This window comes from Solea senegalensis, linkage group LG4 (assembly GCF_019176455.1).
Source record: "Solea senegalensis isolate Sse05_10M linkage group LG4, IFAPA_SoseM_1, whole genome shotgun sequence".
In the NCBI taxonomy this organism is placed as follows: domain Eukaryota; kingdom Metazoa; phylum Chordata; class Actinopteri; order Pleuronectiformes; family Soleidae; genus Solea; species Solea senegalensis.
Genome location: NC_058024.1, coordinates 266,549 through 288,716, shown reverse-complemented (window position 1 = coordinate 288,716; position 22,168 = coordinate 266,549). Strand labels below are relative to the sequence as shown.

Sequence of the window (22,168 nt, the reverse complement as noted above, 5' to 3'; positions counted from 1 at the left end):
GGAGATTTCAACTTTTTTGTAGACCTCATTAGACCAGATCCAGACTTCTCAAATCTGGACTGGATTATCCTACACACCCTGAAGATTCATAAAAACACAGTGTCTAATTTGTGAAACTTTTATTCTGTTTGTGAAAATGACAGAAACGGGACATTTCCACTTTTTAAACATCTTTATTTTTACATCAAACACCTGATGGATATGAAGAAGTAGTCATTCTCAATTCAAAACAATAAAACATTTTTAAAAAGTTATGTTTATCTCTTGAGAAACATTAAACACATCTTCATCGACTGGTCAATTGGGAAATATCCTATAAAAGTGAGGGTTATCTAAGGAGCAATCTCGCCTATAGGTCACCACATTGGGTAGAGCTTGGCCTGCAATAGATCCACCTACTTACCACCTTTTATTATATTTTCATGTAAACATGTGTTAAATTCCAAAATACTTGGATTTTTGTATGATTTTTTTCATGGGGGATATAGCCCTTTTGTACGGAAGTACATTGCATTCATTTGAAAAAAACAAACAAAGTCGACAAACTAATGGTAATACCATCTATGTGACTTAAGGACAGGACTAGCTCCCAGTGGAGCTAGTCCTGTGGACTAGCTCTAAATACAGAAAAACAATTATTCAGTAAATCCGAAAAAAAATACTCAAAAAAAACAACCATGAAAAAAAAATTCTGTAAAAATGTACATTTATGAATATGTAATTTTGCCAATAGAATTAGTAAATTTAAAATGAAGTACATATTTTCTCTATACCATATTCTCCCATAATAAGACAAAGTCTTTATAAATATGGTCAATGATGATTTTTTTTTTTCTTTATTGCAAAAATGATGAATCTGCTGAAGTTTTGCTCTCTGTGACGCTTTAAAGGTAGGCGCCTTTTGAAACACAACATTGAGCGGGTGGGCGGTGTTCTTCCTGTTCACAACGACAAGCAGCGTGATGTGCGGTGAACCAGGCCATAGGAATCTAACGCACCCACAGTAGAAAGACGTGAGTGTCGGATAAAAGACGTTTGGCTCGGCTGCTAGACGAAAGACAGAGAAGTGCCTGGGAGACTCGTCACGTAGCCGGCTTCACTCTAGTATTGTCTCCTGGAAAACGGACAAGGAGAAAGAAGGACGTTTCTACATATTTTTACAAAATAATCGGAACTACGCAACTACGATTTTCCTTCATTCTCCGAGTTAGCCGTGTATTCGAAGGCTTGCCCTGCGCAGGCAGACGGAAATCCGTTGAAAATGCCTCCTGTCGAAAATGACACCGGGAAGAATGAACTAAAATCCCGGATTCAGCAGCTTATTGACTCAAATCAAGTGATGGTTTTCAGCAAAAGCTACTGCCCGTATTGTACGAAGGTAAGGTGTCTGTGTTGTAATAGGGACGAAGAGTGACTCACTTCACGGCGCTCAGAAACTTCCGTCTTATTCCGCCAAGTATCGGGCTTGGTCTAATTACTGGATTGTCCTTGCTAAGCTAATAGTCTCGTTTTATTGCTACAAAGCCTTCACCGCTGTTCATCGATAACGTCCCAGTTCGTTCGAGAGTTTATGTTGAGTCGACATCTGGTTTATTTACAGTGTTGTAATGTTACATGTTCGTTACATACGTACAACATTTACGTATCCGTACTTGATTTCTACCCGTAGCAAAAAGTGGTATACTTGAAGTATATTTTAAGTATAGCAAGTATACTACGGACCATGCACTTGTAGTGTACTAGAAAGTATACTAATTCAAAACTTATTCGGACCAAATTGGAACATTTTTAAGTTTATAAAAGTATCCTTTAAGTATACTTTTATAAACCTTGTTTTTGAGCACGTAACTTAAAAGCTCAAAAACGTAGGTGCTGGTCGAAGAGGAGACCTTTGTATCTGCGCTCGATTGCTCTTCCTTTACTGAATTTGAATTGTGAGAACTGAATGTGAAAATATATAGAATTTTTTCCAATGCAATGACTCAAATTACACAATACAAATTGAAAAAAAAACTGAATTCAAATTCAGTTTTTTAATGCAATTATCAAGTTTAGCTATTTAAAATAAAATATGAATGATTCAAATTCAGTTTCTGGTGGCACACATTTCAGCCCATATTAATGTCTTGACCTTATTTAGTACTTGTATCAAGATATACTAAGTATTAGTACTTTGTGGCAGAAAGAAGTAAAAAGTATAATAAAGGCCAAGTAAAAGCTTTAGTATTAAAGAGGCCACAGCCAGAAGTGCCAATTAACGCTGCATTTGGATGTGTATCTGCGTCGTTACCTCGTCTATGAAGCCCTAAATGTCCATAACAATCAGTTCAGCCACTGCTGAGAGCGCAGGGTTTCATTGTTTTCCGGAGCGCTACAAAGCGGCAAGGCACTACGTTGACTAAATACGTCACTGGCGAATTTCACCACTCCTGTAAACAGCAGTGTCTCTTAGTCCGGGCACTAGAGTCCGGGCACATCGGGGACATGCTTTCAACCGTAGAAGAACAAGAAGAAGAACTACTCTCGTTGTCGGTAGAGAACATGTGGAAAAAAGCAAAACAAAACCAGATGCTCCACAAGCTCCCTGCCAATGAGCAAAGAACAGCTCAGTTGATATCTTTCATATTTGATGGGAATATCCCTGCTACATTTCCCAAATACCTCCTTGTATGCAGCAACCACTTCAAGGAGGATTGTTACACAAACTATATAAAGCATGACACAGCACCAAACTTAACCTAAAACAATACGTATATTACAATATGGTGTCTTCTGATTCTGGGTCAGACTCCGGAACAAATGAGTAAGGGATTACGGTGAGGGGTCGGAACAATGGCATTATTAGTTCATTGTTAGTTTAACAATCAAATCAAATTTTTATTGAAATTACAATACAGCTTACTGCAATTTTCAAATCGCAGGAGATGCAATATTTGTTCAAGCCAAAATCTTTTTCTACAGACTGAAGAGAACATCTTTGCTTCTCTGCACAAATATCACACATTAGTCCTTCTAAATGAGAATAATGGTGTAAAAATGACCATTTCCTCTGATATCACGAATCATATTGCAATCACATTTCCTGTCAAAAAAATTGCAATTAGGTATTTATTCAAAATTGTTCAGCCCTAATTCCAGTTGAAATGCAACTCGTCCACGAGCCACCGTTGTGCAATCCTTCACTTTTTTTAATAGTTTTAATTCTAAAACCTAAGTACATTTTACATCAGAAAATTACTTTTGATACTCAAGTACAGTAAATGTCATATACTTTAAAACCTTTACTGAAGTAATATTATAAAACAAAGTATCCCCTTTAGATACTTAATAGAAGACTGTTTATTTATCTCAGGCAATTTATTGACCACATACAGCAAGTCCAAAAAGGTTCTTGACTGACAAGGTAAAAGTTAAGCAAATGAATAGAATAGCAACAAATAAAATATTTCCAATTTTCTAGTATCCACTCTGTTTTGTTAGCTGTTAAGTTTAAAACATTTGTGTCTAAATCAAATGTCCCATAATTGCTATAAGGTGTCAAAATTGTTACCTCCACAGTAACACTGTTTACCCTTATGCCACTAGACGTTGCAGAACATGGAATGACAAAAGCCACTTGCCAAATGATGAAATTTATACTTCAACATACAGTGTATTGCAGGTAATTTACTGGCCATTTTATCTTGAATGACAAAGTTAAAGTTAAGCAAGTGACATATATGTTGCTCACAAAATGTACTGCTTTTCTTCTGAAAGATTGTAGTTTTGACAGCCCATCAAATCTCCCCTTGCTGCAGTGCCACATTGTTTTCTTAGTAATGTCAAACTATGAGGAAAAACTGAGCTTGTCTTATATATACATATTGGAAGAATATTTATATTTATGTCACAAAAAGTCAACAGTGTAATTTACAGACCAGCTTTTGAAAAAGTTGCATGGTACTGTCAGGCTTGCGTTTCGACTGAGAAACGTACCTTTACTTGGTAGGCGTTGTGTAACTTGACACGGCAGACAACAACACAACAGCCAAAATTAAGGACATTTGTCAAGCTTTGTATGAGAATAGACGCAAGAAACACAAAAAAAATCCACTCCCACTTGGTGGATCTACAGCTTTACGTACTGTTTCTGAAGCAGAAAAAGTGCTTGCTTTGCAATGCATTTATGTGATATTCAGGGTTTGCGGGTTATGTCGGATTTTATGTTTCTTTTCTGATATCCGATCCAGTGATTCTGATCAGTATCTGACTAGTCCTGATACTGAGTATATCGGCTCACCTCTAGTAATGATTACCATATTGTGTCTTCCAGGTGAAAGACCTGTTCACAGAGTTGAATGTCAAGTGTAACGTGGAGGAGTTGGACCTCATAGGTAAGACTTGGATGTCTCATCATGTTTGCAGAAGGGCTCAACAATTATACTTATTCAAATCATAAAAGTGAACTGAGACAACACAGGTAGCAAATTGCAAAGGCTGCACTTTTGTGTATTATGAATGAATGATGTTTTAACAGAAAGATTCTATTATTTAATTTTTATTACTGTACTATTAATAGTTGCAGCATTTTTGGTGATTTTTCTGTTAGTTAAAATAATGTAACTGACTAGTTTACAGTTGAAGTAAAATTGGTATGCTGTTTCTCTTTTGCCTGGTTTATAAATGTTCCTTAAATTAATATTTAATATTTATTATACTCTATATATTTATTATATAATGTTTTAGAGTTTCTGGTCTTCCAAATTCTGTCGAGTCACTCTGCAATTTAATCTTGGCCCCAGGCCAGATCTCGATACTCCAACCGTTCAGCTTTGCGTAATTTACGCCCCGCCTCAGCTGTTAAGTGACCCTAGTGTGTAGGGATGTATGAAGTGGTAAATGAATTAACCATTTAGAATATAATGTATTGGGAAAAACAATCAAATGGGATGTTAGAGATTTTCTGTTCAAATCACTACTGACCATGTTACATTACATGTAAACAGCAGAGGCTGAATGATTTGTGGAAGTTATCCTGACAGACACCTGAGACACCATCAAAATATAAACTTTTATAATGTAATACAAGCGTAAGAGTTTTAAAGACATTTTCAGATTTAATAACGATTAAATGTTCAGCCCTAATACCAACAACATTGATTCTTCCAGAGGATGGAACCAGTTACCAGGAGATGCTGCTTGAGATGACTGGACAGAAAACAGTTCCTTATGTCTTCATCAACAAGACACACCTTGGTGGTTGTGACAACACAATGCAGGTAAAGAGCAAATGGGTGTAACTGTTTCCTCAGATGAGTAACCCATTAGTATGGGTTACTCATCCGCAGTGCTGGGTGTTACTGTGTTACCTACAAATAAAATAAAATAAATTAAGACCTACATTTAAAGTGATTCAGAGTAATATAAACAACTGTATGGGTTTAAACTGAATGTTAATTAAGAATAGCCTTTTCTTCTTATAGAGTCTATTTGTATGTTGAATATCTGACATGGAAGTGATTTGTAAGCATGTTAATTTATGTGTGGTCAGCCTAAATGACAAACCAAAAAGTCATCGAAAATGGGATCATTTTCCCCTGGGACTCATCTAAAAGACCACCCTTGGGTCCCGGGTCACATTACATTGAGAACATCACTGTCTCGGTTTCTGTCAGGCTCATAAAAATGGCAGCCTGCAGCAGCTACTGGGTTGTGACAGTGAATCATACGACTACGACCTTATCGTCATCGGAGGAGGATCTGGAGGCCTGGCCTGCTCAAAGGTGACAAGATAAGCTGTAACACATTCACTATGGTACCTGTTAAAACCTGCATGGCTGTTGATCTGTGGTGATATTTTGTTGTTTTGTCAGAGAATCAGAGTGAGGTTGTGATGAGTAACTGGTTCAAATTTACTGATTTTAAAAGAAAAAAACATGCGGATCAAACAAATCCTTTCACATAGACACAGAAAGCTAGCTGAAGCTGCTGGTACACCCCCTAGTAATGAGCTCCTAACACCATCATGTCACACTTTGCATGTGTTTTTTTTTATTATTCTTTGGGCTATCATTAACATCAAGCCCTATAGGGCTCCAGTAGCTGATGTCACACCCACTGGCATTACCATGATTTCAATGTGGTTTTAATTGTCTGAGTTATAACTCCTTGATTGCTTAGATGCATTATTAAAGGAAACAACTCCTATTTAATATTCGCTTATTTATATGAATTGTTTTAAAAAATAGAAAGAGTTTGAAACAAATGTCATTAATATAAACAAATAGACATAGAACAGAATACTATTATTATACTGTATAGACATATTAGGACTATCAGCTTTTTCCAAAATTAATTTGGAACTCATTTATAATGACCTGTAAATCATGAAATAAATTCTAACCCGCCCCCACCACCGTCACCACTCAAATGTAATGTTACATCCAGTAGCTGTAAATAAACAAATAATTATATTTCTGATCTTATTTGATAAAAAAACACAAGTCGAGTGACCTATTTGTACACCAGTGTTTATATTATGCAACACTTTTCTTCTGAATGATACAGTGTGGGTTTGAAGAGTGTGCTGTGCAGGTTTACCGGCTACCCTGAGTGGAAAGCGCTTGCAAGTCTTCTAGTGGTCATATGACCCTAGCGCTCACTGCTGCAGCGAGGCGGACTTTTCTGCACACATTACATGTGTGTTACATTGGCTTTCAGTCATTTACATACTAGATATTGGTAATTTGCACATCATTAAAAATGAAATGATGATACTATCGCAGACGATATATACCACCTCTACTAGACGGCACGTGAATCAGGCGGCTGTCTTTATCATAAATGTCAAGATGGTGGATAGCGGTTGAGCCCTAGGATGCTAAAACAGACGGAGACAGGCTAATGGGAGAGCATTTTACCAGATCCCCAAAGACCCAGAGGTAACTGTTAACATGTTTTAAGTCACTGATTTTGGTGCATTAACACAAGTTCCTTCAGTTTGTCTTTTGAACACTGATCTTTTCAGAAAATAAAGGAAACGCAGCTTCATTTATTTTTTATAATTTGATAAATATTTGAAATGAAGCATCATTAACACATTAGTAACCACAGTTGTTTGTACTTATTGTACGTACTGGTTTACAGAGGTAGGAATGTTGCAGTAACTCTGGTTCTGTTGAAAACAGGAAGCTGCCCTGTTGGGGAAGAAGGTCATGGTGCTGGACTTTGTCGTGCCCACACCTAAAGGGACTACCTGGGGTAAGATGCTTCCAGATTGGGCATAAATGAACATAGAGTTGAAGCAGTATTTGTTTGCTGACAGTTTTCTTGTGGTGGTACTGTTCAGGCCTTGGAGGAACTTGTGTGAATGTGGGCTGCATTCCCAAGAAGCTGATGCACCAGACGGCTCTGTTGGGCACAGCCATGCAGGATGCACGCAAGTATGGCTGGGAGTTCGATCAGACAGGTGAGATCATGAATCCAATGCTGACTTGCTATCAGTGGTCACGTATCCTTCTCAGTAGTCACGTGTGCATGTGTGTCTTCAGAGAAACACAACTGGGAGACGATGAGGACGGCAGTGAACGACTACATTGGCTCATTGAACTGGGGTTACAGGTTGTCACTGAGAGACAAGCATGTCAACTATGTCAATGCCTACGCAGAGTTCATTGAACCACACAAAATCAAGGTAAGTGAGTAGTTTTGATATGAGAAGGTCTGTGTGGTTCAACACTTAAATGTGTAGCATTAAGAACAATTTATTTTGCAGAACTTGAACATGATGTTTTTTGTACACGTGTGTAATTGCTTTTATTTGAGTGCGCAGATGGTGTAGACGTGCTTTGCGAGTGCTACCGTGAACACTTAACTTTTTCAATCATTCAGCCTTTCAACTTCCACGCCAAAACAAATCCCCTTTCCCTTTACTGCCTCTCTCTCGAAAGGTGGAAAGTTGGGGGGAGGGAAGATGCTAACGATAGCTTAACACAATTGTGTTTTTTTTTGTTCGATTGATGTTATTGTTATCTGTTCATTTATTTATTTTTTCTTTTCCTTTTGCATCCTTGTCATTTTTCTGCCACCCTCCATCTTAACTTATACCCATTAACTCCATGTTTGGTACATCAATTCATGCTGGAATTGATTTATTCACATGTTCATTTCATATCTTTGTAATGACCATTCAGCAAAAAAGAAAAATCAATGAAAAGATCTTGAATTCAAAAACTGTAATGTTTTCATATCCTTAGAATAAGCCTTTTTTTAATGAATTTAAAATAAAGGCCTTTCTTTATGGTGGCTGAAATATTGCATCATAATGCTCTACAGTCCTCATCAGTTACAATCTGCTGTCTTAACACACATTTCTAAACACTTAACCTAAAAATGGTTAGTGTGTCAAAACGGAAGTGAAAGGTTGTGGTATTATTACGAAAGGCTCAAAAGCTCACGTGTTATTCGCACATTTCAAACTTGACAGGTGTTTTGATAGAGGCACGAGTAAGTGCAGTGCCGAGTTTCGTGTTGTTTGAGTAAGTAATGCAAAAGATATTGTTAAATGTATCGCTAAAAGAAGCACACAGTGACTTTCACCACTCTACTGTAGCCACTGTAGCCTCCTCCCCTCCGGGATGCGTTACAGGTCTCTCTGCACCCGAACCAGCAGGTTCAGAGGAAGCTTCTTTCCTGCAGCTGTCACCCTACTGAACTCGGTGACAACCAACCAGTTTTCCATATTTATTGTATGCCTTTATGTCACGTTTCCACTTAAGCTCACATTATCGCAACCAAATTATACAAATGTTTCACAACATCCTGCACATCTGTGACATCAATCCTAACCTTAATGTTTCTGTTTGAAATGCATGTTTTATCTCTGCTTCAACAGTGTCTGAGAGCTTCTCTTTGTGTTTTTTAACAGGCGACAAACAAACGAGGGAAGGAGACATTTTACACCGCAGCTAATTTTGTCTTGGCTACGGGCGAGAGACCACGCTACCTGGGCGTTCCTGGAGACAAGGAGTACTGCATCACCAGGTGAGAGCCGACATGGTGACTTCACAGTAAAAGCCAATTCTGCAAAATCTCCCCGACATCTCCGGGTGGCTACGCCTCAAGGTAGCAGTTCATGTCCCAGCTGTTTAAGTGTTATGCAAGATTGTTCTCAGGTGTTTCATTTGGTGTTGCTGTCTCAGCAACCTACAAATGGTCTCATCCTGCTCACTTAGTCCCACAAAGCAAAGGCTTCCTGTCTTTTCCTCAGTGCCACTGTCTCTAGTCTCAATCACTGATTAACTGATTAACATAAGGCTACTGACTGCTATGCTAATAAATAAAAAAAATAAAAATCTCTCTGTTTCATGTCTGTTTCTTATTCCACAAGTGACGACCTTTTCTCGTTGCCTTACTGCCCTGGAAAGACCCTGGTGATCGGGGCGTCGTATGTGGCTTTGGAGTGTGGTGGCTTCCTAGCTGGCTTGGGTCTTGATGTCACCATAATGGTCCGATCCATCCTGCTGAGGGGCTTTGACCAAGAAATGGCCAACCGTGCCGGAGAGCACATGGAGGAACATGGTGTTAAATTCCTCCGGAGATTCGTCCCTGTCAAAGTGGGTCTTCACTAGACTGAAGCACAGCCTCTAATGGGAATGATGTCCATTAAAGTCAATGTGTGTTTCAGTATGACTACTCTATGAGCAGTGGAAATGAATATTGAGAAACAGTGTGATTACAGAAATTACGACAGATGTGTATTTTAAACAGGTGTTGTGACTAAATGTATTGCTTCATAAATGTTATCATACAACTCAATTAGTTAAACGTATGATAAAAGGTCAAAGGTTTTTTCCTCCCTTCTGACTCTCTTGTGTCTGTATGCGTCAGATAGAGGAGCTGGAAGCAGGTGCTCCTGGAAAGCTAAAGGTGACGGCTAAGTCCACAGAAACTGATGAGATCATCGAGGGAGAATACAACACTGTATGTACTCCTCATTCCTCTCTTTATGCCCATGCTTTACCTAAGTTTCAATGTATTTAATCATAAATAAATGAGGTATAACAACATCAGTAAGTTGAAGTGTGGCCGTGTGAGGTTCTTATGAACGATCAGGGCTGACTGAAGCGTGCCAACACATAATGCAAAAACATATGTTCTAGTTAAGAAGTTATTGAGAAACATTAACGGTCTAATTTTATCTTTGTACTGCGGTGTATTTACATACTTTCAATAAAAGTAATGTATAAACTAAATATTAAATGCAATTTAAAACAAAGCATTCATAATACTTAATCAGAAGACTACTTTTGGATGAAAACATTTTTTGTCACTTGGCATGATTTATCAAATCTCTATGAATGTGCAATAATTGGACAATATATAAATAAACAATGGTCATTTTATTTTAAAAAGTACTGAAAATATATTTTAGGAAAGTGAAACACTGCTTTGTTTTATAAATTTATATTTATGAATGACATTAATATATGTAGTGTTCTTTTTTTTTTCCTTTCAATCTTGAGCTGAAGTACAGAAACACCACTGTCTTTACTGACTTTTTCCTTCTTTATACTAATAAAAAGCTACCGCTTTGTTCCTCAGGTGTTGATAGCTGTGGGCCGTGACGCATGCACTGACAAGCTTGGTCTGGACAAGACAGGGGTCATGGTCAACCCTAAGTAAGTGTATTTTGTTTCTCTATAGAGTCTTCCTGATTAGTCATGGTGGCCTGTCCCTTTAAGACTCATGATTGAGTCACAGTGATTCAGCAGTTATTGCCGCCCCGTAGATCTCTGTAGGGGAGGCATGTTGGAGCACTGTGGGAATTGAACAAGATATGGTACAGCTGTCTTAGTAACAGGAACGCCCGTGTACTGGCTCACCAGCTTTTCAGTTTGAAAGAATATGATGACTCCGGTAGTGTATAAATGATGGATATTAACATTAAAATAATGTTATGAAATACTGCAGTTAATGATATGTTTCCCCCATAATATTGTAGTTGTTGCATGTAATCACGTCTTTAAGAATGACTTTCCACTCGTCGCAGTTGAAAATGAAATGAAGGTTCAGACTGAGGCCAGCAGGGATTAAGACAGCATGAGTTCACCTTAAGAGTGCAGTGAGTCATGTGATCCCCCCTCCCCATGCTGCCCAACACAAGCTTAGACCCAATTACTTTGAACTCTGTCAAAGTCAAAGAACTCTGTCAAAGGTCAAGTTAATTTAGCCAGATCACAACACAAGTCACACAACAAAGAAAACAGCCCAAGTACCTTTCTGTTGCCCGAGTGCTTTTAAGCTCCTAAATGATTAATCTGATTTTGATTTAGTGTGTTTTATTCTTCCACTAAATTCTCAATATCTATCCTCAGGAATGGCAAGATTCCAGTGAATGATGAAGAGCAGACCAATGTGCCTCACATCTACGCCATTGGAGACATTCTGGAGGGCAAGTGGGAGCTGACACCTGTTGCAATCCAGGCTGGCAAACTGTTGGCACGACGCCTCTATGCAGGATCAAGCCTCAAGGTGTGGGTGGGTGTGTGTGTGTGTGTGTGTGTGTGTGTGTGTGTGTGTGTGTGTGTGTGTGTGTGTGTGTGTGTGTGTGTGTGTGTGTGTGTGTGTGTGTGTGTGTGTGTGTGTGTGTGTGTGTGTGTGTGTGTGTGTGTAACTTGGAAGATAGTATACGTAATGATTAATTGTCCATGTTTTTTAGTGTGACTACATCAATGTGCCCACAACTGTTTTCACTCCACTGGAGTATGGTGCCTGCGGACTGTCGGAGGAGAAAGCTACGGAGCTCTACGGACAGGGCAACATTGAGGTAACACACATACACGGTCAGACACCGTAAATCTGTATAATTTATATTGTAAAGAGCCTAAGTCAAGTTTTTATTTTGTTAGTGGGTTTTCCTTACAACAGAAATGATGATAACATAGCAAATGGAAATGTAGAAATAAAAGTATAAAACCAAATGGCTCAAACAGGACACAACCACTAAAAGTAAAAAAAACAAAACAAATGGAATATAATGAGAAACTACACAGAATACTCCACTCTGCAGAGCAGGTCACATTTAATACTAAAGTCATACACTCAAGGTAAGAGAAGCAATTAAGTGTTTTATTCTTCATTATTATTATTATTATTATTATTGTTAATAATGAATTTTATTTGTAAGCACCTTTCAAAACACTCAAGGTCACTTTACATATAAGAAAATAAATCAAACACACAAAAGTTAAGATTAAAGTTCAACACAGTAGAAGTCTGCTCACAGTAACTCATCTAACATGATTGCCCATTTAAGCCAGCATCACACAGGCATTTCCTGGACTCTGTCTGTTCACTTTCCCACAAATTCAGACACAACCCAAAGAAATAACAAAAAAGTGTTCAAAGATTTAAAGGGGACATATTATACCCTATTTCCCCCATTAAAATAGTTCCCTGGTGTCCTAATGAACATGTCAGTGACATGCTTTGGTCAAAATACCATAAGGATGAAGAATCATAGTAATTCAATAACCCTGCTAAACCCGCCCCTTTCAGTACGCTCGGTTTTCGTGCGTGGTCCCTTTTATATGCAAATGAGACGCAGGCAAACACACACCCACTTCTTCCAGGAGGTTTCTGATTTGTCCTCTTTACAGCGCTCACTCGCTCAGCTCCTGTTCCCTCCCCTCATTCCTCTCCCCCTTCCTCCACTAGTTCTCTGACAATATCAACATGGCAGCGTGCGCAGAAAACCGCGAGAGTGCCGTCACAGGAAGAGACGTCCTACATAAGGATCGAGCCGAAATGTAAATCAGTTAAAAACACTTAGGAACAGCACCGCTGATCGCCACCGGCGTGCGGCGAGCTGAATAAACTGCATGTTGCTGTATCAGACCGGAGACTGTGCTCCGGAGACCTCACCACCGCTGATCACCACTGTGCTCCGGAGACCTCGCCACCGTTGATCGCCAGCGGCGAGCTGCATAAACAGCTGCTTTATGTGATTGTATCAGACTGAGTCTGTGCTCCGGTCATGGAGGACGTACTGAACAAATATTTTTAATTAGGACGTGTCAGAATGGTCAGTTATGAGCTGTGATGAAATACGTCCCCTGACTAAATACGGCGACCGCTGGCCACAGTCTGATGTGAAGTGGTGCGAACACACGAACACACGTTTGCTGACTTTATCCGGCACATTAGCTTCATATATAAAATACTCTGTAAAACACTGCTCCACTGTGCAGCCACCAACAGCACACTTGTCCCTCCGCGTTGACATAATACCGCTCTTCCTCCCTCGCCTGCACTCTCGCAGGGACAAGGTGGAGCTAAGGTGGAGCTCTCCAAGTAAACTTACTGGTGGGCAGTAACATTCGCGGTGAAATGCGCATGCTGCCGTCATAAGCGCAGGGAATTCAACATGGTGTGTTTTATTGCCTATACTTACACTAAGGGGGACCACAAAAACATGACTGAGTATTCTTTTTCCACCCTTTGGCGACTGGTAGGGCCTCCAGAGTCCCAAATATAAGTACTGAAATGGTTAAAAAGTTGATTTTGCATAATATGCTCCCTTTAAGGAGATTAGTAGCGTTGCAATTTCATATACAGATCCAAGTAAAGCCATTAAAGACGGAAATGCACAGTGAATTGTAAAAAAATTTTCCGTACTGGAAGTATTTTGTTTGGTATGAATCAATGTGACTTTTATTTGCATGTAATGCCACTACTGGCTGTATTTGTTGAGCTCTTTTTGTTTTGAAATCTGGAAGTATTCCCCTGGCTGAATACAACATATTGTTTTATACAAAACAAAATACTGAACATTTTAAATGTTTTTCTTCTCCTTGTATACAAGAAATAAAAACTGACCTGAAAACTGTGACCCAGAACGACAATACAAGCCGAACCATGGGTTTGTGACTGGTTGTGTTCATTGTCTTCATTCAGGTGTTCCACACTCTGTTCTGGCCTCTGGAGTTCACTGTGCCCGGCAGGGACAACAACAAGTGCTATGCCAAGATCATCTGCAACAAACTTGACAATGTGAGATTAGTACTGTGACACATTTGTAAAAACTGCACTCATAACATTCAATGAATGTGTCACATGAACAGTAATGGTTTTGTTTTTTGTAGGATCGAGTCATTGGGTTTCACTACTTGGGTCCCAATGCAGGAGAGGTGACCCAGGGTTTTGGTGTAGCCATGAAATGTCGTGTCACCAAAGAACAGCTGGACGGCACCATCGGCATCCACCCAACCTGTGCTGAGGTAACACAGTGGGCAATGTTTATCTGTCTGATAGAAAATTGTCTGAACCCAACGGTACTATCACGATTTTTAACAACCGATTTTTTTTCCTCATATTTCTCTTATTATGAAATATGAGAAAGTTACTGAACAGTGAACAGACCAAACTATTTCCCTACGTAAAACATAGCCCTGAGAATATACTGTATATCTCTATAACAGAGCATTTAAGCCATGGGTGCCCAACCTTTTTTGACCCAAGTTACGAAATGAACGGCCAAATATTTACTATATAATGACTATACTTACTATATGTAATACTACTATTATAAATATAGTGTGAATATCAGTGCAGTCAGTAGTGTAAGGTGTGCATGAGGGATAATGTGTGTGTGACTGACCTTAATATCAACAAAACACAATAATACAACACATACAAAACAGGTAGATATAATATACAGGGACTGTCTGTCCCTTTCTCTCTCGCTCTGTTTCTCTGTCTCTGCCTGTTTCTGTCTCTGCTTCTGCCTGTCTCTCTTTCACTGTCTCTGCTTCTCTGCCTGTCTCTCTTTCACTGTCTCTGCTTCTCTGCCTGTCTCTCTTTCACTGTCTCTGCTTCTCTGTCAGTCTCTCTGTCTCTGCTTCTCTGCCTGTCTCTCTGTCTCTGCTTCTCTGCCTGTCGGGAGAGCTGCACTTCTTCTTGTGCACTTAGCAAGGACGTGACTGATGCGATAGGAAGCAGTAGTTGTGGCCTTACCCTGGGTCTTCGGCTTGGTGAAGATTGACTGCCGTGCGGCAAGCTGTGCTTTCAAGTCCCGGAATTTTGTGGCGCGTAAAGGTGTTTTTGTAGGGAAATCCCTCTCGTAGCTCCTGTGTACTGTTTTAAAATGCCGCTCCAGGTTCCCTTTCATTGCCAACGCCACATAACACACATACACCCAAAAATAAATACTTTTTTTTAAATTTATTCCAACACCCCTCGCCTTGGGATCAGTCCGCAATCTACCAGTAGACCGCGATCGACTGGTTGAGCACTCCTGGTTTAAGCCAAAGTATATTCCTGAACAGATTGGAATCAGTTGCCGACATGTATCATGCATGGCTGTGCTCTATTCATCAGTTCTGCTTTATTAACTCTTGTTTATCTGTAACCACTGATAACTGTTTACATCATCCTACCATTGTTGTGGAGGAAAAGGATAACATCCACCGTGGATGGCTTGAATGGCCTGTGTGTTGCGTTCAGTGAGCTGTTGTAAATTGGAAGCCGTAGGTCTGAACAGACAAGACGAATCACTTATCAGTTTCTATTTATTGAGATACAAGCACACACAGTGTGAGGACGTTACAGTGTAACGGTACGGTTCATAGTTACGGGGGAAAATAAGAAATCTGCTTGTTTGTCAGAACGAACATAATTAATTTAGTTTATTTATTCAGTATGAAACATACAAATAAAATGTATAATGTGCTGCACTTCGGAGTTCTGCCTTTTCATACCATTTATTTTATGTTACGTAACGTTTAAATAATCAGAATTTGAACATTTGTGAATCAATTCAGAATGTTTTTCCCCTCTACTACACGTGCATAAAATGGTTTACACACTGTGGTTTTCTTGTCGACAAATGCGAACGTTGTTGACAAAATTCAGTTGATCAATCAAAAACAATTTTCCCCCGGGGATTAATAAATATTCTGATTCTGACATCGTACGGTTCCCTGACAGCAGCCGTTCCCGAGACATCACATGACCGCACTTTGCTGTGACGTCACTCTTGGAAATAAGACTGTTCTGGGCTTTTTATGGTCTTTAGCAAATTTTTACAAATATGAAACGCCACAAATAAAAAATATAGAATATAAAGAATGTCTTGAGGTGTCCTGTGGACACTTTTACAGGCGTCTCTTTTACTATTGTTTTGGATGAATTGAGACAGGGATCGATTGCTTCTCCCTGGTGTCCCGGATGTTGTCTCTGGCTCTCTTTACTGAATTTTTTGACACTGAATTTATTTATTTTTAAAAAATGAAAGCCAAAAAGAAAATCAGTGCTTGAAATTTGAAGTCTAATTTGATGCCAAAAAATTCAATGTTAGAAATTCAAATTTAAACTCTGATGGCACAGATTTACTTCCATAACATGCATTCACATGTTACGGAAGTTTGACACTATTTTCTGGCCCATATCACTCCACCGTGTAGCTGCGTGTCCCAAACTCTGTCCATGTTTGGGAACTCTGTTCAAAAATCCGAGCTATCCCACAAGTGAACTTCCTTCCATCATTATACATAGTCTTTCTTTTTTTTGAGACGTTTGATTCCAGTGTTGTTACTTGTGTGTTTGTGAACGTTGCAGAGGGCATGACAAAGCTGCTCTGCCTGACTGACGTGTGTCCTCATCCTTCCAGGTCTTCACCACTTTGGAAGTGACCAAGAGATCTGGTGGAGACATCACCACTGCAGGCTGCTGAGGTTAAACCCTGCTAGTTTAGCAGGCTGCTCTCATCCAGATCCTCACTTTACTCAGCACTTGTTTCTCAGGACAAACCAAACAACACAGCAAGTGTCTGAAGCAGTGATCGTGAAGAATGTAGAGCCCAGACTGTGGATATCTGCAGCTCAGGCTCTGTAAGTGTGATATGAGAGCAGCCCGCTGAACAGTGGGGTTACTTCGCTGCTGTTTTTTTTGTTTTTTTACCACTAGCCTCCTGTGTGATGTTCTCAGAGGAGCTCCAACACCAGTCTGTGTGTGTTTGGGCTGTTTGTGACGTCCTGGCCCGCAACCGCCAATGAGGTGGGCAAGGATCGATGTCCCTCTGCAGCAGCACCTGATGGCTAACCTACCCCCCCCACGCACGCACGCACGCACGCACGCACGCACGCACGCACGCACGCATGCACAAACACAACCCCAAACCCGCCGCCCCTTTGTCCTAACCCCAAATGTAAAACACTTGGGCTTAAATTGACTTAAATGAACACACAGAGGGTTGGAATGGATGCTTGGCTCTGAGGTTATTGTAACCTCATTATTTAAGTGAGTGGTTGTGTGGGTGGGGGTGTGTGGATTAAATGTAGGGATGAATTGATACCAATATCACAAACTTGAGTATCTACTGATATGGGATATCAGTCTGATAGTCTTTATCTCAAACATGAAGCTTCAACAGCAGACACGTTCAGCTCTCTTATTCTGGTCACATGGTGGCACATGTCTCTGCCTCGGCCTCCATACAAACTCACTCACTCACTCACTTTTGCCATCCCCAGCTGACAAAGGCCCATTAGGTCTGAGCAATTTATCGAAACTATTGATTTTTCTGCCATATTTGCTTTAAGTCTATAATGTGTTATTATAGATTTAAAACAAGATGAAGCCTTATCACATCAAATTATTAACAGCTAATGCAAGAATGAGAACTCTTGTTTCTAACGTGTATGTAATGTTAAAAAACACTAATTGTAGTTCTGATTTGAAAATGAGAAATTGTTCAGTTCCGATGTTCTCTGTGCTCAGTGAAGCATTTTTGTGATAATTGTGCTTTCATATCAGATCCAGTGATTTTTGACCAGTACCAGGCAGATACTAATATTTAATATTGGATCCACTCGTCCCTAATTATATGCCATCTTGTCTCATTATTTCACACATTCCTCTTCCTGGGTCTTTATATAAAGCTTTGCTGTCTTCATGTGTCAATATCCAAGTCATGGAGAACATATATGTCTTGATTTAAAAAAAAAATAATAATCTGCACAGATTAGGAGCCAGCGCATACAACACCTCAAACCCTCTGCTGTATAAAAACATATGCCTTCATTTCAAAGCTTATTTGTTGAATCTTGCTGTCTGCCTCTGCACTATCTGTATGTTAATGATGTATTCAGTCTTCTAGAGGATACTATTCTGACGGGTCATCTGTATAAACAACTTGTTTGTTGGTGTGGAGCCACTGGAGCTTATGTTTCTCTCAAGATTTAATAAAGGAATAGTTCACCATCACTTCTCTCAGGCTTGTTATCTGTAGAAAACCGTCACATGTGAACTCAAAGCCACAAATCTAATACTGACCCACAGTTCTCAATGTGTTTCACAAAGTAGAAACACACATGCAGACACGTCCTCACTGTATGATCACTCACCACACACACATGCAGACACGTCCTCACTGTATGATCACTCACCACACACACACACATGCAGACACGTCCTCACTGTATGATCACTCACCACACACACATGCAGACATCCTCACTGTATGATCACTCACCACACACACACACATGCAACCGACTATGATCACTCACCACACACATGCAGACCGTCCTCACTGTAGACACGACCGTCCTCACTGTATGATCACTCACACATGCACACACATCACTCACCACACACACATGCAGACCGTCCTCATGTACACACACACACCTCCTCACTGTATGATCACTCACCACACACACACATGCAGACACACTGTATGGTCACTCACACACACACATGCAGACACTGTATGGTCACTCACCACACACACATGCAGACCTGTATGATCACTCACACACACACACATGCAGACACTGTATGATCACTCACACACACACATGCAGAACACGTCCTCACTGTATGATCACTCACCACACACACACACACACACACACATGCAGACCACGTCCTCACTGTATGATCATTCACCACACACACACACACACACACACGAGACCGTCCTCACTGTATGATCACTACCACACACACACACACACACACACACACGCCTCACTGTATGATCACTCACCACACACACACACACACACACATGCAGACCGCCCTCACTGTATGATCACCACACACACACACACACACACATGCAGACGTCCTCACTGTATGATCACTCACCACACACACACACACACACATGTAGACATGTCCTCACTGTATGATCACTCACCACACACACACGCAGGGACAACATAGTGCCAGACCATGTTGTTAGTACACTACACCACCTGTGTGCCGTCTGTGTTTCATATGTTGTAACTGCATGGTAAAGAAGTATTATCTTGAATCACAAGTCTCATACTTTAGGTAAAATTTAAACTACTTAAAACACCCTTAATTGGTTCATCGGTTCCGTAGCAGTTTTTTGGGTTTTGAAGTATTATTTTTATGCTTCTGCCTCCGCAGCTGTTACGCCCCATTAACAGCTGTGCATTTCGTTAACTGTCAAATCCGTCGCACACATTGAAGTCGGCCTGGAAAACTTCAACTCTAGTCACTTTGAAGACTGAATTTGAATTTGAGCCGCCTTGACCCGCCTCTCATCTCCTCAATCTCAACTGCACTTCACCAGGCCATAGGTGGTGACGGGCCATATTGTGTTGTTTCCTAAATCAAACAGTCCAAACCAAGCAGTCCTATTTCCGGTTTTCAAGATAAAGTTCTAGCGAAACCGAACACAATGTCCTGAAAAAGAAAGAGGTTCAATTACATGTCAGAAATAATTATGTCAAGTAAGACATTGGCCGTATTGTATATAGTGGAGCTATAGTCTTTCATCGTGTTTTAATATTTTCTATATTCATGTTACATTAACAAATACCTCGGTTACCTCTGAAGATTAATATAGTTTTGAATGAGGAAAGCACAGTGATTAAATATTAAGAGAGAAATAAATTGTCAAATCAGGAAATCTTTAAATAATGAATGAATTAAAACTTCTAATTTAATGATGGCACTTGTCACCACCTCCTCCCCTCACAGCCAATCACAACTCTTCACATTTTAAATATAGAATGACAGTGAAAAAGGAGCATTGTGAAGTTGTATCATTAGATAAGGAAATGAATTTTCTTCATTGCTTATGTATTTGGATGCTTTACAGTGCAGCAGAGCTTACAGAACATGGAGATGAGAAGGACCAATATTTAGTGTTGCTCATACACAGGTAGGGTGGATCAAAAATGCAGCCTATTCACATCAGAGACATCAGAGACAACATTTATTTCCTCTGTGTGTGTGTGTGTGTGTGTGTGGGACCATTCAGCCTCCATATTAAGTGTTCCTCTTGATCAGGAGCATCTGTGCTGGTGTGAAGCCTTTTGTCACCTGTGCACTCTGCCATGACAACCACAGCTTTGATAGATTTCATTATCTGGCTGATTGAGGACGATGTTTTGTATTAGGTAGGTGATTCACCTATTAAAATCTAATGCTACTGACACAGCTAACAATATTCCCTTAGTAAGGAAGTGAAGGAGAATACAAGAAAATTAGATTAAATCAATGTGACATGTTTTATCTTCCATGTACTTTCACAGCTATTTTCATTAAACACAATTAGGTTCAGTTTGGCCCCAATTTAATACAACAGAACCCCAAAATGACATTAGCAACATAAGAACTGTTCTTCTCAACAAACATGTGAACGTCTCCATGACACACAGTGCTACTGCAGGTGCTGCTGAAAACGACTGACTCATTCTGTGTTCCACCAAAATGGTGAAAATGTCCACATGTGAGCAGAGGGTTCATGTTAATATTCTGCTCACTGCACCTCTGTAGATGAAGTAGTTCTGGATAAAGTGTCTTGATGACTGTGGAAGTCAAAAGAAAGAAACTCAAGCCTGCACACTTAGAAGTGTCACTATGACTTGCTGATTTATCGTATGTCTCACACACATCGTAATCGTAAAAACCCCAGGTTTACGAAACCAAATCTTTAGTAGTGGATCTATATTGGCATGAAACTGTCTGCCAATGTTTAAAACGTGAAAACAATTTAACCTGAAGCCGTCCAGTGAAGTTCACTGTCAGTGAACTGATGTGCTATTTAAGGTGTTTATTGATGAATAGGATACTAACAGTCCATGTGATACAGATACAGTCAGGAAATGGTTCTACCAGGAAATCCATAACCTGAAATGATAGACAAGAGGTTGATAAGATAAGACGGTCCTTTATTTGTCCCACAGTGGGGACATCTTCATTGTCACAGCAGCAAAGACAGTAATGATAATAAATAATTAACATGCATTTCCAAGAAAGTACAATATATAAAGATATTAATCATATGACTATAAAACGTTAAAAAACATAATGTACATTATAAACATTTTGCAGAATATAAACAGTATGAGCTTAATAACTACATTATAAACAAAGATTGAACATGAGATATTATATATGTATATTTGAGCCTGGTCATGTGAGGTTCCTCCCTGCAGTCTAACAGCTGCAGCAGGAACCACCTGTGATAACGTTCCTTCAGACATTTGACGCTGCTTTGTATCATAGAGGGTGGATAATGTAGACTAATTTACCTTAAACACAACAGTATTCATACAATCCAGGAAGTTCATGACCTAAATGAATCACACACCTCAAACTATTTAAAAGACTTATTCTAAGCACAATAATACAAATTAAAACTAGCACCACCTCTCTTCTGTCCCCCATTTTTCCTTTCACCCCAACCGGTCGAGGCAGATGCTGTACATGTGTGAGCCTGGTTCTGTCACAGATTTCTTCTTCTGTTTTCTCTCCACTGATGCCTAGTGCTTGCTCATTGTGTGAACTGCTGTGTTTCTCTGCTCTCCATGATGTTGTCTATGTACAGACCTGAGATCATGTATGTTGTGATTTGGTGCTATACAAATACAATTGAAGTGAATAAATAACTGAAACCTAATTTGTAATTTCATAATAGAGTAGTAGATTAGTCGTTAGCGCTCTTGCTACAGTAGTGGTTACGCTCAGATTGCCACAGCACCCCCACGACCCTCTGGTGGAGGATAAAGTGGTAGATGATGGACAGAGTCTGCACAACTTTGTCAAAGAAACAACACCGTATGTGAATCTATGTGAAAGATAGAGTTTAAGCAAAAGTAGTGGGTGATAGTATTAACCAATTTAACAAAACGAGTACTTGTTCAGT

The 22,168-nt window shown here is 39.7% G+C and overlaps 1 protein-coding gene across 1 annotated transcript; it reads left to right on the top strand.

Moving 5' to 3' along the window:
* The first annotated feature begins 994 nt into the window (after positions 1-994).
* Positions 995-18,243, top strand: txnrd3 (thioredoxin reductase 3). Its single transcript, XM_044023901.1, has 16 exons — positions 995-1,378; positions 4,313-4,373; positions 5,149-5,258; positions 5,655-5,762; positions 7,167-7,239; positions 7,328-7,447; positions 7,530-7,672; positions 8,906-9,021; positions 9,368-9,593; positions 9,868-9,960; positions 10,582-10,658; positions 11,355-11,511; positions 11,699-11,806; positions 13,936-14,031; positions 14,124-14,258; positions 16,649-18,243. The coding sequence occupies exons 1-16, from the start codon at positions 1,262-1,264 to the stop codon at positions 16,709-16,711; spliced, it is 1,803 nt and encodes a 600-aa protein (XP_043879836.1). The 5' UTR covers positions 995-1,261; the 3' UTR covers positions 16,712-18,243.
* The last annotated feature ends 3,925 nt before the right edge of the window (positions 18,244-22,168 follow it).

Excerpts from the sequence above, each read along its gene's own strand:
- txnrd3 (XM_044023901.1), top strand. The coding sequence starts at position 1,262 with ATGCCTCCTGTCGAAAATGACACCGGGAAGAATGAACTAAAATCCCGG. Across the intron at positions 5,259-5,654 it reads GTTGTGACAACACAATGCAG|GCTCATAAAAATGGCAGCCT; the intron begins GTAAAGAGCAAA and ends GGTTTCTGTCAG. Across the intron at positions 11,807-13,935 it reads ACGGACAGGGCAACATTGAG|GTGTTCCACACTCTGTTCTG; the intron begins GTAACACACATA and ends GTCTTCATTCAG.